Raw genomic sequence first — 16972 nt, forward strand, 5'->3', positions numbered from 1 at the left:
TCATGGTTCATGGGATTAAGCCCCATGCTGGGCTTGGGGCTGATGGCACGGAGCCTTCTTGGGATATTCTCTCTCTCTCTCTCTCTCTCTCTCTCTCTCTCTCCTCCCTCCCTCCCTCTCTCTCTCTGCCCCTCCACTGCTCACAGGCATCCCCCTTCCTTTCTCTATCAAAAAAAATAAAAAACCTTAAAAAAAATTGATGGTTATGGACACAGCAGCCAAGGGTGACTTCACTGTTTTTTAGTGACAGTTTTATCCACTGAAACCATTTACAAATTTGAAGCACATTTTCCTGATGTGAGCCTTGTCACTGAAACTACTCAAGACTGTCAGGACGCTTCACCAAAATTATCTAAATGGACAATAAGCTCACATACCACAGCAAAATGGAACAGAGGATAGGAAAATAAATTACCTCTCCTCAAAAAATGACCAAGGAGATGGTAAAGAGAATCCATCAGATTTTAACATGGCAGTATTAAAGGTGTTCCAGAAAACTCACATTATACTACATACGGAATTCTGGAAACACATAATATAAAGCAGTGGTGACACCAGTTAGTTTATAAACTTAATTGTAGTGTCTTTTCAATGCAAGTACTATTACATGGCTGAATCTATATGCTTAGCACAGTGTTGGGGTTTGTGAATAACCAGCACCACCGCAACAAAACCACGGATGAAAACCCTACACAAAAGACCACAGATTTTGACAAAATGAAGATGGAAACGTATTAGATTAGAAGGAAATCTGAAATCATCAAGTCCACATTCCGGCTGGTTCAAGGGCGTTCAGACCACTCCATTAGGTATTCACTGAATACCTACAACATACCTGGTCTTTCTAAATGACCACCAGCTTCTGAAGCTTGGCAAAGACAGATATCCCACAACACCACTAATTTAACCTGAGAAAGCATCTATCTAACTTACTGAATTGTTTCCATTAATTGCTAGGGCTCTTGTTGAAATGTTACAGTTTGGGGCAAGGGTATCCTTCCTCTATTCCATCTTCATGGTTTCATTTTGTCTCCTTGTCTTAACTTACAACTAAATTCTTTTAATGTCCCCTTTAAAAAACACCTTACCTAGAAGGTACACATTTAAGGCTTGCCATTTTTTTTCTTTGGAGGAGAAAAACAAAGAAACAAAACAACAAAAACAAACAAACAAAAATCCCTCCATTTAAGACACACAAGAAAATAAGACCCAGGCCATCAAAGTTTAATGGCATTTTCAGTACAGACATCGCTGGTGTGGAACCAAAGCAATAAAACCAGATTGCATTTCCACCCCCAAACTACACCAAATGGTATTAAAACGAAAGCTACCAATCTCCTCCAAACTTGCGATCCTGGGACTGACTTAACTCAATTTATGCACCATGGTTTAAAAGCTGGTAGCAGAGAGTTTGTCCTTTTTATATTTGTCAGCTCATCAAGTGAGAAGTAACCCATTCACAGTGGCAGACATGCAGAATTTATCTTCTCCCTCCTACCAGGAAACACCCAGAGAAAACATCTCCCATGTAACAGAGTAAGAGAGCCGTGTGGCCGTGAGGAGGATGAGACAAATTAGGCACTTACAGAGACTGTGGAGCTGGGGGTGTTTGTCCCATAGCCAGAAGAAGGGAGAGAAGCCAAGGACCAGCGGCGTCCATCAGTCCTGGTGAGAAAGGGAGATTAGCTTTGGCCAACACTGGAGTACCATTGCATGGGAACTCCAGGGAAACCGAGTATTTTCAGCCAAACGAATGACACAAATACAGTCAGTGAGGATGAGGAAATGTTCAGCAATGACCAGAGTAAACAAACATTATACAGCAGGTTGACTTTTATTTAAACTGAATCAATACACCCAAACAAGGAGAAAGTGAATGGGTTGATCCATATTATTGATCTCTCACTAACGCACTTTGACAAAATGAATACCAGGGATAATTACAATGGTCAGACTCAGCAGATTCAAATGAATAAAAACAGAAAGGGAGGAGGAAAAATACTCGTAGCTGGAAACTGATAACCGAGGCCATGGATCTTTTGGAATTTGTACCTGAATTCCAGCAAGGTACAAGAGCCTGTGGGGACTTCCATTACAGCCTAAAGATGCTCCACTTATTTTCAAGGCAAGTGTCCTACTCATCACATCTAGGGAGGGGTTAGTGAGGCTCCGGGCTGGTTCAAGCCTTAAGTAGCAAATTACTTTCACACTAAAAAAGGGACTGACCCTATACTTAGAATCTCTTAAGAGTTACTGCCTTCTGGCATGACCTGGCTTCATAAAGTGTTGGAACCAAAGCCCCTTGCACAGGTTTTGAGTATGCACCCCATTCTGGCCAGTGATGGCAGGGGCAGAATGAAAATTCTCCACTAGTGACAGAACCTAATGCACAGAGTACAACCGTGGCCCCGTCACAGAGGCAAAACTGTCAGGAGTCCTTGAAGAGAGTGATTCTTCTCTCCAAATGGTCATAGGGTAACCTCTGGGGTAGATTCTGGTGATGAGTGAGGGTCATTACAAGGGTCTCAGATGAGTTAATGAAGCAGCAGAGACAATACTATTGCAAGGGAACACCCAAAAGCGAACTTTCTGAAATCTCTGGTTTCCTGGAATCATTACTTTATTTATTCTGAGTAAGACTGTGACTTCAAAACCATATACCACTGTGAAAACAAACACATGCACATTTGCCAAAGGAAAAACAGGAAAAACACACATTATAAAGAGCCTTACTGCATTCTTTAGATGGGAATATCATATGTAGACTTTCTGTAATGCGTGATTATACCAATTTACCAAATGAGATATAAGAGCAGACCAAATTTACCACAGACACAATTCACAGTAAGTTGAAGTCAGAGGATTCAACAGCACTAGACTTGAATTTCAGAAATGTCACAGTTAGATGTTTATGTAAAAAAAAAAAAAACAAAAAACTGACATCTGAGACTAAATTACATTCAAGGGAAAATATAATCACAGGCTACCATGGATGTTGCCTCCAATAAATGCAAATGGTCCACAAAGACAAAATGGAGAAATTGAAGGGGACGAATCACAGAAATACTACAATGTTAAAATTTCAGTAAAATTTACCTGTCATTTCTGTGACCATGATTGGAGTACAAATGAATCAAGTATGTTTTGTTTTTTTTTTTAAAAAAAAAAGCAAAATAAAGTGTTCGTAAATATACCACATACAAGGAATGGGAACAATTAAGTCATACATTCTTTCAAAATATTTTTAAGCAATTAAAAATGTTAAAGGTTTAAAAAGACAATAATTATAACAACATGGTTCTCAAGATGGACACAGGTGAGTCCTATTTTATTTGGCTACTTATTGAAGACTTAAAATTCCATGGTGTACTTTATATTTTAAACACCTCCTATTTTTAAAAGTAAAAAATGATATGATTTTTAAAAGAATTATTCAGTCCATTTAATAGCAATTATCAGAATCTAGTCTCTGGAAAGAACGAGGGACACCATTTCCCCCACCATGATTTCGTTTTGTGATTCATTAACTCTCCTTGCCCTCAGGTATCAATAAGCATATTTCACATGAATGAACAATTCCAAGAAAAGACATGTTCTTATTAGTTTTGAAACATAAATTACATTTGCTTACTCTGGAAAATACACAACTAAAAGATGTTTAAACAAGACTGTACTTACTACCCTGTGCATCCACGGACCAGAAATAATTTATGTCTCATGAAGTTCCCCAAGTTCTCTGTGTCTATTTACTCAAATGGAGCACAAAAGACCATTGCGTTTTCATTACCATGACAACCGCACATCAGCTGTTACTATATACGCTACATATAGTACTTAAGAGAGAGCATGCCCTCTTTTTTCAAGAAGGCTATCACACAAGTGCAATTTGGATCCTGCTAACAATGTTGTCTTTTCTTTGCAGTAGCTACCAATAAAATGTTATTGGAAGACAGACTTCATCCTTGCCAAAGCAACAAGGCTTTTTTAAAGAGTAATTTTTTTTCTTTTCCTTTTTTTTTTTTTTTTCTCCTGTGGGTAAAAATCTCTCAATGTTAAACTAAGTGAAAAAGTAAGAAGCAAAAAACATCAGATGAGAACACAGAATACAAAAAGATTGGCACAAAAACCCAGCATTTCAACATGACTCACAAAAATTTAGATTAATACAGTGTACAATGAAGAATGAAAAGTCCCAGTATCAACCTGGCTATTATAATTGTATGAAGAGGAAGAAGATTTATTTATTTAATTGTTATAAGTCACCTGGTTGACTTATAATTCTGGTTGATCCTGGAACAAGCTGAACTATGCCAGCACTCAACAAGCGTCTTATGACCTGAACTCAGCAGGCAATTGCTGAGTTCTAGTAATTTGCTTGTGCAAATACATTCTGAGATTTACTCTGGTAAGCAACAACAAGCCAACTAGGAAACACCTATGGCATGTATTCAGGGCTCCATATTTCCAACCTAAGTAAAAGCAGTTCCCAAATAAGTCCCACACCTTCCGGGAAAGGCAGAACAATGTTATTACCTCCATCTTCTCACCCAGGAAAAAAAATGTTAATTCCGTAATCGGATGGATTGTAAATCAGTATCACAGTTATTAGCAAAATAAAAATATTTACTATACTACAATGCTCATTTTCAGCCTTTTAGCACAGTGGTAAAAAAAAAAAAATCAGTATGAGAATTTTACCTTTAATATATGTATTAGATGATGCAGAAAGCAAGCGAGTGTCATATTTTCCAGCCTGAAATTAAACTATTACATCACAGGGGATGTCTACTGGTGGGTTATTATTACATATATAAGATGAGAAAACATTAATAAACCTGATCTTTATCCCTTCACTCAAGAATAGTTTTAAAAAACACAGCAATCTCTTCTCTGCTGAACTGAATATACAAAATAATAAAATGTGAGACCCTCAAAAATGGTATTATTTCTTAAAGGCTCAAAAATGCATATCAAATGGAAGGGAATGGAGACCCATGAGTTCCATGTCTCCTTAATAAAAATCAACTTTAAGATGGAAGACAGACACACCAGAGGTTATATAAAAATACACCAATTTGAGTTTTTATAGCAAATGTAGGATTGTTTACTTGAATAAAAGTTTAAAAAGATGATCACTCATGTCTTAATTGAAATTAATACTTTTTGAAGACTGTAGAGGGAGGTCCATCTGTAAATTCATGCAAAATGAGCTAGAGTTCTGTGCTCATCTTGTGTCATGGTTGAAGGTTTACTGGTCAAAAACTAGCATATGCCTGGGGGTTTGTGTATTTTGTTAAATAGCATAGAAACCAAACTGACCTATCCTCTAGTCACCCACTTAATTATCAGGTTTTCTTCATTTTTATAAATAAGGCAGGATGAAGAGACTATGATTTCTGTCATGCTTAAATGCATGTTGTAATGAGATTTGCATTTTTCTTACTACTTAATGTGATGAAATGCATTCTTTTAAGAGATATGTTTTAAAGGCTATGGTGGGTTCTTGTTTATTAATTTTTTGTAAGGTTTTTTTTTTCCACTTAGAGTAGCAGCATTATCATGAATTAATATTCACTGGGCAAACACAGGCTTTGTGGGACCTGTTAATTTTCGCATTTTTTTTAAGTGCTTAAAACAAGTTGCTAAAAGAAGAAAAGCTGGAAAAGGGCCAAAAGTCAGGCGGGGGGGGGGGGGGGGAGGTGTCTCAAGTTCCTTAGAGAGCATGTCTTATACTCTTGTGTCCTGCCCACAGTGAAGCCTGGAACCTTACACACACAGGCATTTACCACATAGTGGGGAATGTGTGACATTTACAAGGGAATCTTAATTACAGAGAATTCTGAAAATACTGCCAACAGATCCTTTTCTCTGGATTTAGTAATGTAAATGCATTACGTGCTGACAAATGGCAGTGAGGACACTCCAGGTTTTGCTGCTTAGTAACATGTGTTAAAACCATTTTTTTTTTTAAACCTACACACAAGTCTTTATTAGTGCTATGTTAATCTACTTCATGGTATAGTTAGGTCTCTGAGAAAAATGAGCAAATATGCAGGACAATCAGACCATAAACTGAATCTGTCCTGAATATTCAGAGACCTATAGCTGAAGGGGCATTTTGTTCTCTGTGTTTTTCCAGTAGAAGATCCAGAACAAAAAAGGTGTGATGTTACATCACATGCCCATGATCCTCTGAACAACAAGACTTTCTTGTGACTGAATGACCCAGAAATAACATGTATCTTCAATACTTGGGTGTCAAATTCTAACTAAGATAGGAAGAGAAAACATAAAATGTCCTATAGTTCATAGGGGGATTACTAAATTGGTGGCTTCACTCTCTCACATAAAGAGCCATCTTAGACTTTATACTCTGCGACCCCAAGAAAGGTCATTTAAAAAAAAAAAGTATTTCAACAATAACAAAAAACAGTTGCACCAGGACATGTAAATCAATCAAATCCTTATAATGTAAGCTCAGATAACTCAGTAATAATCTGTTGAACATCAAGCACAAGGCATTGCACCGGCGATAAGAGAAAGAAATGGAAACAGTCATTTTTTTGCCCTCAATGGGAATCCGCCATCTAGGAAACGACCAACAGAGGTCCATGTAACTCCAGCATGAGTCAGATATCACTATTAAACTTTTAAAGCAGGAGTGTTTACAACAAAGTTTTGCAGTGGGCCAAAGCTATCTTTGGGCAGGGAGCTTCTGAGAAAGCCGTATATGACGATGGGTAGGATCACACAGGCAGAAGGCAGAGGTACAGGAGGGAACAGTGGGGAATGAGAAAGAGTGAGGTTCGGGAGACAGGATCTTCTACAAAACACTTTTCTATTCAACTCAAAGGAAGTCCTTACCTCCGTGCAAATGAGAAATGGGCTGAGGCACTGGGGGAGAAATTTCTTGGACTATCTTGAGGGCTGTTTCCTGTAAAGAGAAAGAGAGAAAAATCACAACATGATTCCTATCCCACATCCAGAATCATCGTCTTGCAAGTAATGCATTTCTGTACATTTTTGTCAAACGTCCATCTCCAAGAATGTTTTAGTTTTGCTGGCAGCAGGGCTGGGGGGGTTGGGGGTGTGTGTGTGTATGCCGGGGGCGGGAGAGCAAATGGGCTTGAGTCCCAGCACAGCGTTCCAAGTGCGCAGGTATATAAATAAGCACATTCACCCATCACCAAGCAGCAGTCTTCCACAGATTAATAACCTCAGTATTTCAGGACTAAAGAATAACGTATATACATGTGTCTTGATTCTTAGTCTTGCAGATGTTAACATTTTAAACAGGAGATGGAAGTAGAAGTGTATGCTCCAACTTGTGTGTGTGTGTGGGGGGGGGGGCTCTCTACTTTAGAAAAAGCAGCCTTAGTATTTTTTTATTAACAGAAACCGAGTACATGTCTGAATTCTGGAAAATGAATCCTTGTATTCCAGGGTACATATTTTAAAGGTAGAAATGTCAGAACTGATCATAAAATCCTGGGAAGAACCCAGCAGTCTGGACCTGTTTCCCAAACGACCCAGCTCGGCGCATGGGTGGTTCAGTGGTAGAATTCTCGCCTGCCAAATGACCTAGCTTGCTCTCAGCATGGCCCAAGTGGCCCAGCAGGATTAGCCCTTATCAATATTTTATTCAACAGTCCCCCTGCTCCCAAGCATCTGGGCTGTGACTGGCCAGGCAGGCTTTAAAAGCCACTATCACACAAAGGCTGGCAGGGGGTGTTCTTAAATCCTTCCGTGGGGGGCGTGGGGAGGGGGGAGCACAGACCGCTCACTGTAAAGAGAGCAGCTCCTTGGGGTCTTGTTACTTTCTCCATCAGAACACTCAACCTGCTGCTGATCATTGAGAAAGCTTGGCAGGCAGCTGGTGAGGGGCAGTTCAGGACACTCCAGACCACCCGGCTTCCCTCTGCATGTTTAATTAGACTGGCAGAATTATCTGAGGACCGGATGGAATTGTAGCTGGTTTAAATACGGAGGTGAGGGAAAGCTGCAAACTAAGCTTGTACGATCTTGAAACACGGAAAATAAATCAGGAAGATCTGTTTAATCCTTCACAGCTAGCCAGTTCCCACATTACTGATTTTATAACGGAAGTGACAACTGTAGTTAGGTGTGAGGCATACAAGATTGCATGTTCCAGTCAGTACCTAGCTGTAAACAATTTATAACCTGTGTGCAAAAAAGAACAGACTAACCCATTAAAGAGGATAAGTTTAGTGTTACCTTGAGGACTTCTGGACTGGTTATACCCCTACTGAAATTTTTCAATTAACTTAAGGTTGCAAAGTTTACAGTGATGTCTCCAACAGATGCCATTTACTTTATGACAGACAGCACAATTAAAGCCATTTGAATAGGAAGCGCTGAAAAGCCCATTTCTTTATGGACAGAGAATCTAGAAGCATTTTTCCCTCTGCTGCAATGAAATTTATCATGTCTTTGCATCTGTTGTTCCTTGGGCCCCTGGAGAAATGGATTCTGCTTTTGCCATCCAGTAAGCCAGGACTCTTTCCGTCCATTTATCTACACAGCTAAATTAAGTTCCGTCAACTTCTCCCAACAGCCTTGATTCTCCCTGCCCCATTTCTTCCCAACTTAGCTTATATATCACTCTTCACAGCCTTGAAAGAGCTTGAAAAATTCAACATGGCTAAAAGTTTTGTTTCCTAAAGAGAAATGAATCTAATGCCAAAAATCTTAGTGTAGATTTTATTTGGGGGGAAAAAAAATGTTCGCTTTGCTCACACCCCATATAGATTTCCTAAATTATTAGGAAAAACAAAAACAGTTAATTGTTGGAAGCCAAGGTATGAGAGGTTTAACAATCTCTGCTACCCAATTCATTGAGAATAAATAATGAAACTTGGCACCAAAATCTTAATCCCATGTTCTTTGTAAAGGGAACACTACATCTGGAAATTATAATGAGATCAACTAGAACTAGAGAGAGCTTATTAAATATTTTTAAGAATCTAAAGAAGGGAAAAACAAGGAATTAACTTAAAATTCTTCTCACTTTTAGAGATTTTATTTTATTTATTTTTTTTTTTAATTTTTTTTTTCAACGTTTATTTATTTTTGGGACAGAGAGAGACAGAGCATGAACGGGGGAGGGGCAGAGAGAGAGGGAGACACAGAATCGCAAACAGGCTCCAGGCTCTGAGCCATCAGCCCAGAGCCCGACGCGGGGCTCCAACTCACGGACCGCGAGATCGTGACCTGGCTGAAGTCGGACGCTTAACCGACTGCGCCACCCAGGCGCCCCTCACTTTTAGAGATTTTAATGAGTGGTCCCTAGGAAGCCATGTAACAGCCTACAATACATGGCAACCCCCTCACTTTGAAGATGAGCAGGTAGAGACAGAGATATAAAGAGATAGGTTAATTTAATGCTCTTAATGAAAAAAAATCAAGGCTACCATTAAATAGTTCTGTTTTTATTATTATTTTTCTTTAATGTTCATTTATTTTTGAGAGACAAAGAGGCAGAGGACGAGTGGGGGAGAGGCAGAGAGAGAGGGAGACACGGGATCTGAAGTAGGATCCAGCTCTGAGCTATCAGCCCAGGGACCGAGGCGGGGCTCCAACACACAAACTGTGAGATCACAACCTGAGCTGAAGTCGGATGCTTAACTGAGCCACCCAGGCACCCCAACCATTAACCATTTTCAGTCTTCGGGTTTTGCCTCTGCATCTTGTGCTGCCTTTCTAAGCCAATCGATTGAAAATATTCCTCATTTTCTTCTCATCCACTACATTGCTGTAAAATCAAACGCAAATTCCAAAACTTAAGACTACAAAGCCATCTGCAAAATCTTGCTAATAACAGATCTTTCTTCCTGTTTTATGGCAGATCTAGATTTAAGTGCCAAGGTGTATACACACACACCCCCCACATACTAACACAAAGGCTCTTAAATGTATGGGATATTAGAGAAAATGATGGTGGCCTGAACTACAATATCTGACAATTCATTAAAGACAAGAGACTGCAGCTTCATTTGAAGACGGTTCCGGAAGCTCAAGAGAAGAAATGGAAGAACCTCAGGAAGGAGACAGAAACGACCCAAAGGGAGTAGGGCAATGCAGTAGAGACAGATATTCTGGCAGCAGGGGAGTCAGACTGGTAGAGCCAATGAGTTGTGAACTATGTTTGTTGGTATTAACCAGAGGAGGGCCTCAATAGATGTCTTAACCTCAATAGATGTCTCAGTAGATGGCATAAATGTGTTAGGCGGACAGAGGAGCGGCCAAAGAAGAGGAGCTGAGGTGCTGAGATTAGGACCTGAAAGGCCAACAGAAAAAATATTTTGGTGAGCAAACCTAGCATAATTGGTGATGGACTAGAAATGAAGTAATGAAAATATTACAGACTACAAGTGACCAAACATTTCCAATATGGGTAGACTATGGGTGACTGACTACCCACTGTGGGACAACGAATGCCCATTAGTAGGGAATTTGGAGAGAGAAGTGGCATGGTACCACTAGGAGATGAAAAGGGCGGATGAGCATTCTGTAGATTATTCTGTGTTATTACAGAATATTCCTCAATGTTCCTTAGGGAGAAATAACAAGATTAGCAGATTAGAAAGGCAGGAGTCAAACTTTGAAGTCTGTGTTCTTATTTGAATAAAAATTGATTTCTGGGGCTTCTGGGTGGCTCAGTCAGTTAAGCATCTGGCTCTTGATTTCGGCTCAGGTCATGAGCACACAGTTCATGGGTTCAAGCCCCACATCAGGCTCTGTGCTGTCAGCTTGGGATTTCTTCCCCTCTCTCTGCTCCTCCCTCAGTCGTGCATGCACTCTTTCTCTTGAAATAAATAAATAAACAAACTTTAAAAAATTGATTTCCAGGTTACCTACTCAGTCTCTAAAGCCTTACAGTGCTCAAAATACCACTAACCTAGAACACACAAAAAAAGCACATCTTATATATGTATTCTTAACTCATGAAATGAGGACCAGGCTGCCAGGGATGTGCACACCGAGTCCCCAGGATAAAAAAGCAAGACGGACTGAAACCGGCGTCCTACACATGACCTTCACTGCTCACAGCACTGCGCTCTGAATTCATCCCCCCATCTGCAAAGCAATACCTGAGAGACTCTCAAGCGAAAACTGGTGCCAGTTAATTCTCTGCCCATATGTGCAGCACTTGCTTATAACTCAAATCCTGCTGCTCCCAGGGATTTGCTGGCTCTTGGATGTCTGAGCACTAGGACACTTTATAGGATGTTGTTATTGCCGCTGATGTTTTTGACCTGGTAAAGTAAACCTTAGTAGTGGTCAGGCATTTGGTAGGTAATTAACTCTCTGATCCCGGGGGGTGGGGTTGGGGGGAGGGCTAGAATGGCCAACATACAAGCAATATAACAAATTGGGGCTTTACCTAACGGTTCTGCACAGGGTGCCTCATTGTAGAGGCAGTTATTGTTAAGAAAGTGATTTCCAGATTAATTAAATTGTTTGATTGCTTTGTAATTAGGTTGGAGAAGTCCTGTGTCTTCGCCACAGAGAAACAAGCTGCAAATCTTTTTAAAAGGCATATGCTATACCCACTACAGATTATTAATGTGCTTTTAATAGCTGTCTGTTCGCAAAATGATAGTTTCTGGTTGCCTTGATTTTCTATCAGGACTGAGGGAATCCAAGAATTAATGATAATTGCCATTTGAAACTCCTGGTGGATCAAAGAGTAAGCCCCCATTTGAGTCCTTGTTGTCATTACTTGATGATCAGCTTAAATGACTTGTGCCGTTTTATACTACAACAATCAGTACCGTGTTTCCTATTGCTCCACAGGAGATTCTCAGCAACACACTGCCACTGCTTTAAACCCTAAGACCAGGGGGCGCCTGGGTGGCTCAGTTGGTTGAGCGACCGACTTCGGCTCAGGTCATGATCTCGTGGTCTGTGGATTCAAGCCCCATGTTGGGCTCTGTGCTGACAGCTCAGAGCCTGGAGCCTGCTTCGGATTCTGTGTCTCTATCTCTCTCTCTGCCCCTCCCCTGCTTGTGCTCTGTCTCTCTCTTTCTCAAAAATAAACTTTAAACACACACACACACACACACACACACACACACACACACACACACACACACACAAAATAAAGTAAGCCCTAAGAGCAAACTAGAAAGAATCCAACCTAGGCTCTCCTTCCAACACGGATGCCAACAGATAAGATGGGCACTGGAACAGTTATGCAGGAACCTTAGGCTGAGTGAACTTTCAGAAACAATAGTTCCAATCATCTGAGAACTTTGACTCCATCCTACCAGACCCAGCTAACACAAGAAAATTAAAAAAAAAAAAAAAAAAAAAAAAGATCTTCCCTTCACTTAGACAGCTGTCTCAGCAACTGGCTCCTCTCCAGATATAATTGTGGGATATTAATTAAAGCTGGGCAGCTGTTTAGAATCTAAGTGGACACAGAAAAACCTTGATTGGCCGTCAATGGCATGATCTCTGGGTAGGCTGTGAAGTGTCCACAGCAGGCCAACAAATGGAAAGTAGACTTCTCTGTGTTCTCAAGTAAACAGAGCATTATAGACAATGAACCAAAGTTTTCATAAAATATGGGCTCTCTGAACCTGTTTTGCTTTTCCCTGTCCCTTCCTGCTTATTGATCTTCCAGTAGCCAGTATCACTATTCACTAGCATCTCCCTGATTAATTCATTCAGTAAATATTTATCAATCCTCTACTACATAGAAGGGAATAATAAGATTTAATTTACATTTTAGAAAGATCCTTCTAGTGTTCTGTGACCGATGGCTCTAAGCAGGCATGAGCGGACCAGGGAGATCAGTTAGGGGGCTACTCGCACAGATAAGGTAAGATATGATGGCAATTTGGACAGGGTAACTGCAGATCCTAGCTGTGTCTAGCAGGACAATGAATAGGACTGGCTGAAAATGTGGATTGAGTGGGATGATGAGGGAAAGAGAAGAAACAAAGAGGACTCCTAAATTTCAAGACTAAGCAAAAGAGTAGATGGTGGCATTTACTGAGATGAGGAAAACCAAGGGAGGAAAGAGCTTGGGAGTATAAGACAGACTACGTGGGTAGGCTTTAGGCTCTTTTACTTACAGAGACATCACCTCAAATAATTTCAAATCTATCAAAATGTACTCATGTTCTATATTATATGCAATTTATATTTAGTTGCAGTTCTCACATAACATTTATATTGATTAAATATTTAAAAATTCTCTAATAGTTTTTGTTATTGAAAGCAAGTAACATTTTTCCAGTTCACATTTCTTAAAAAAATTTTTTTAACGTTTATTTATTTTTGAGACATCCAGGAGACAGAGTGTGAGCGGTAGAGGGGCAGAGAGAGAGGGAGACACAGAATCCAAAGCAGGCTCCAGGCTCTGAGCTGTCAGCACAGAGCCTGATGGGGCTCGAACCCACAAACTGTGAGATCATGACCCAACCCAAAGTCAGACACTCAACGGACCAAGCCACCCAGGTGCCCTTCCAGTTCACATTATTTAGTGCCTAGCAGACTGAATAGTCTTAATCTGTTTCAGAAACTCAAATCTCAATGCTGGTGAAGGGTTTATAGAGAAGAAAAATTCTACAGGCTAAACAATGAAGTCTGAGTAATGATAACTTCAATCATTCTGTTACTTGTCACCATGGGGTGAAACTAAATGGAATCTAACAACATGTACTCTATTCCCTTTCTCTCTTCTTCTAATCGCTAATTCTAAATGTTGGTGGACGATGAACTCTAGTTATACATGTAGATACACAGAAAGTGTATTTTGGATTCTCAGTGCCTAACCTAGTCCTTACAATATAGAAAACTAGAAACACACAGTTTTTTTTAAAACTCAATGATTATGTATTAGGTTTTTTTATGCACAGAGCTTGGAGCTACCTGCTACAATAGATAAAGAGGCCAACAAGACCTAAAGAGCCAAAAATCTGATAGAGGCAGCTAACTCTATACATCACCCAGCTCTAGACTCATCTTGAAAAACCAATTCTGCATCCAAATTCATGTGAAAAAAAAAAAAAAACACTTTCTTAAACCAAAGTCCTTAAATGTATCAAAATTACTTACTAAAAGTGAGCTCTCAACAATGAAACCTTGTGGAGAATATACTGTGTCACAACAGATTCTTGCCCAATGTACACAGGACGCTTTCTAAGGAATGAGTGATGAGGGTGCAGCATGGAAAACATGTAGGGAGTAAAAGAGAGATCCAGTAACAGGTCAACTTCTATGTCATAAGACTCTTGCAGATGCCTATTGTCTCCATTTCATGAAGCTGTTCTCTGGAATTCGTGTACTCTATTTGAAATGCTGCGGCATTGACACAAAGCCCTTGGAGATGTGTTATAATGGGTTCTTGAGAATGTTTTAGCTTTTCATTGACCCTTCCTTATTACTCTGAATTGATGTCACATCTCAAGGTGATCCCGAGTAAAGACTGGTGAATGTCAAGAGTGATGAAGAAAGTTGATACTTTGTTTTCCTCCCATCTACAGTAATTCATCTTCCCACAATAGAGATTATTTTTAGCCGTTGTTTAATGTTACTGAGTAGCATTTTTAAGGTCAAAAAAAGGGAAGTTAAGAACATAGCCAGTGCCACAGATATTCTGAAGGTTCATGCAATTTTATGAAACTTGATGCATTCCTTCATCTTAGATAATTAATTCATATCTGAATCAGGATAAAAGATGGAGTTAAAGAATGTAACCTATGGTGTGCATTTTTTTTCTATTTTACATGAAAGGATTTCAATTCTTTAACATAATTAGATACAAAGTATTTCTTCCCTTTTTACCTACAAAAGACAGGAGGGTGCTATCAGGAAATTGGTTCCTCTCAGATTGTTTGCTTCAACTGCTTAGTAATTTCTAGTCAAAGAGGAAGTATTAAATGGCATGGTGTGCACATCCATGTAACTTGCTAAATATAACCTAAATGTATTCTCAATTATAAACTTTCTCTTTTCAAAGCTCTTACAGTTAAAAAATACATGTGCAATTTAAGGTGGCCCCATTTAACAAATTCTAAGTGCTTCTTTGGCTTCTCGTACACAGGAAGTCTATGTGAAAGAAGCAAAATATGTTTAGTGTTTTCTTTTAACAGTTACCTAAGCATTTTCAGTTTCTAACTCCAGAAACAGGTTCAGACTTCAAAGAATCAAAGACATGCAATTCTATTGATTCATTATAAAATAATATGCAATGTGCCAAGTATCTAACAAATCAGAATTGTGACGCTCAGTTCCCAGAAACCATCCCAATGTTGGAAATTCCCTGGTCCTGAGACTTTGCCTTAGTATTTTTTTCTTCCACTCTCCTCTTTCATATCCTTAGATCAATAAACAGTTCTCAACTTGGGGTGCATAAGAGAATCACTTGGGAAGCTTTAAAAATGCTGATATCCAGGTCCTAATGCCTTTTTTTTTTTTTTTTTTTTTTTTTTAACGAAGTGATTGTACAATGCTGCCAGAATTGGGAACCATGAGCTTAGAATTTGCTCATACGATATATAAATCAGATCCAAAACTTCCATTTGCCCTTCAGAGCTCTAAACCAGGAAGCTTTGCATTTTTTTCCACTTCTCCATTTCTTTCCATAAGGCAACCTCCCTCCTCCTTGTTTCATGTACACTAGTTCAATGTCCCTTTTACAGATTCACTCCAAGGAGTAAGATTTGAAATTCTTTCTCTATCAAACCAAACAAAGAGCATCCTACCATGTCAACACTCTGGAAATCCGTTTTCTCTTAGGTTTATCAAAGAAATCATATACTTCCTCTACCCAAATCCTACTGCTACCCTCCTCTACACTCAATTACTTCCACAATTTCTCCCTTCTTCTCAAACAGAAACACTCCCTCCACCCCAAGCTTAGCTGTGTATCATTCCTATGTTCCCAGATTAAGACCAGAAGTCTCCATAGAATGTAAGGAAAAAAACCCTTTGTTAACCATAATCTTGTTTCACGTTCACTATCAACTTTAATCTTTTGATTGTTCAAAGCTAGAACACCGGTTTTCATTTCAATCACCACCTAACAGTATATGAATGAGATATTAGCCTTAAAATTATCTATCTTCTTTCATTTTTCATAGGCAGAACACCAGTATTTGGGTCATGTAATACTGGAACATTTACAATTATTAGAACAGTTGAAATCAATGCACAGGGGCCTCGAGGCAATACGTAATTATCAGAAGCAAAAATAAGACCACTCCAATTATTCTTATCATTCCTCCTACAGAAAAACATGATTTGTCCTTCTCCATGACAGAGATGTGTCCATTCAGGTACTTATTCATGTTGTATATATGCTGCATCCATGGTACTTTTAGCATACATTCATAAGTTATTGATGGGTAGGGTGAGGGGAGCCTGCTTCAAACCACACACAACTCATTGATTCTCTCTGCACAAATGCCAACCTTTAGACAGTCACTATCTTAAGGGGCCACAGATACTAATTACAATGTGTCGAACCCTTCAGGTATGTTGAAGTGTATTGAGGTAGGGGAAAAAGTGATCAGTCTTCTTCAACAGCGACAGGGTCTTTATGGCCCTCTGAAGGAAAAATGAGCTACATAACAGGTATAAGTTTTGGAATATTAAATCACGTGCCAAATCCTTACCTAACTAAATTCAACACCACAAAATGTAAAACTGCTAGAAGAAAACATGGAATAGCCCCTTGATATCAGCTTGGCAACAATTTTCGGAATATGACACCAAAGGTACAAACAACAAAATCAAAAGGAAATAAATAGGACTACATCAAACTAAAAAACTCCTACATAGCAAAAGATACAATCAGCACAATGAAAAGGCAACCTACCAAATGGAAGAAAATATTTGCAAACCATCTAAATGATAAGAAATTAACACCCAAAATATATAAGGAGATCATACAACTCAGTAGCAAAAAACACAAGCAACCCAATTAACAAATGTGCAA

The 16972-nt window shown here is 39.3% G+C and overlaps 1 protein-coding gene across 14 annotated transcripts in view; it reads right to left on the reverse strand.

Moving 5' to 3' along the window:
* MAST4 (microtubule associated serine/threonine kinase family member 4) overlaps positions 1-16972 on the reverse strand; it is a 567430-nt gene that overhangs the window by 71181 nt on the left and 479277 nt on the right. For all 14 annotated transcript variants that reach the window (XM_086699818.1, XM_025923864.2, XM_086699814.1 and 11 more), the window contains 2 exons: positions 6865-6934; positions 1587-1665 (listed from right to left, as the gene is read on the reverse strand). In XM_086699818.1, the coding sequence (XP_086555944.1) occupies positions 1587-1665; positions 6865-6934 (149 nt within the window). The remainder of the gene's footprint in view (positions 1-1586; positions 1666-6864; positions 6935-16972) is intronic.

The sequence above is a fragment of the Puma concolor genome, chromosome A1 (assembly GCF_028749965.1).
Source record: "Puma concolor isolate L17-30 chromosome A1, mPumCon1.1.hap2, whole genome shotgun sequence".
Taxonomy (NCBI): domain Eukaryota; kingdom Metazoa; phylum Chordata; class Mammalia; order Carnivora; family Felidae; genus Puma; species Puma concolor.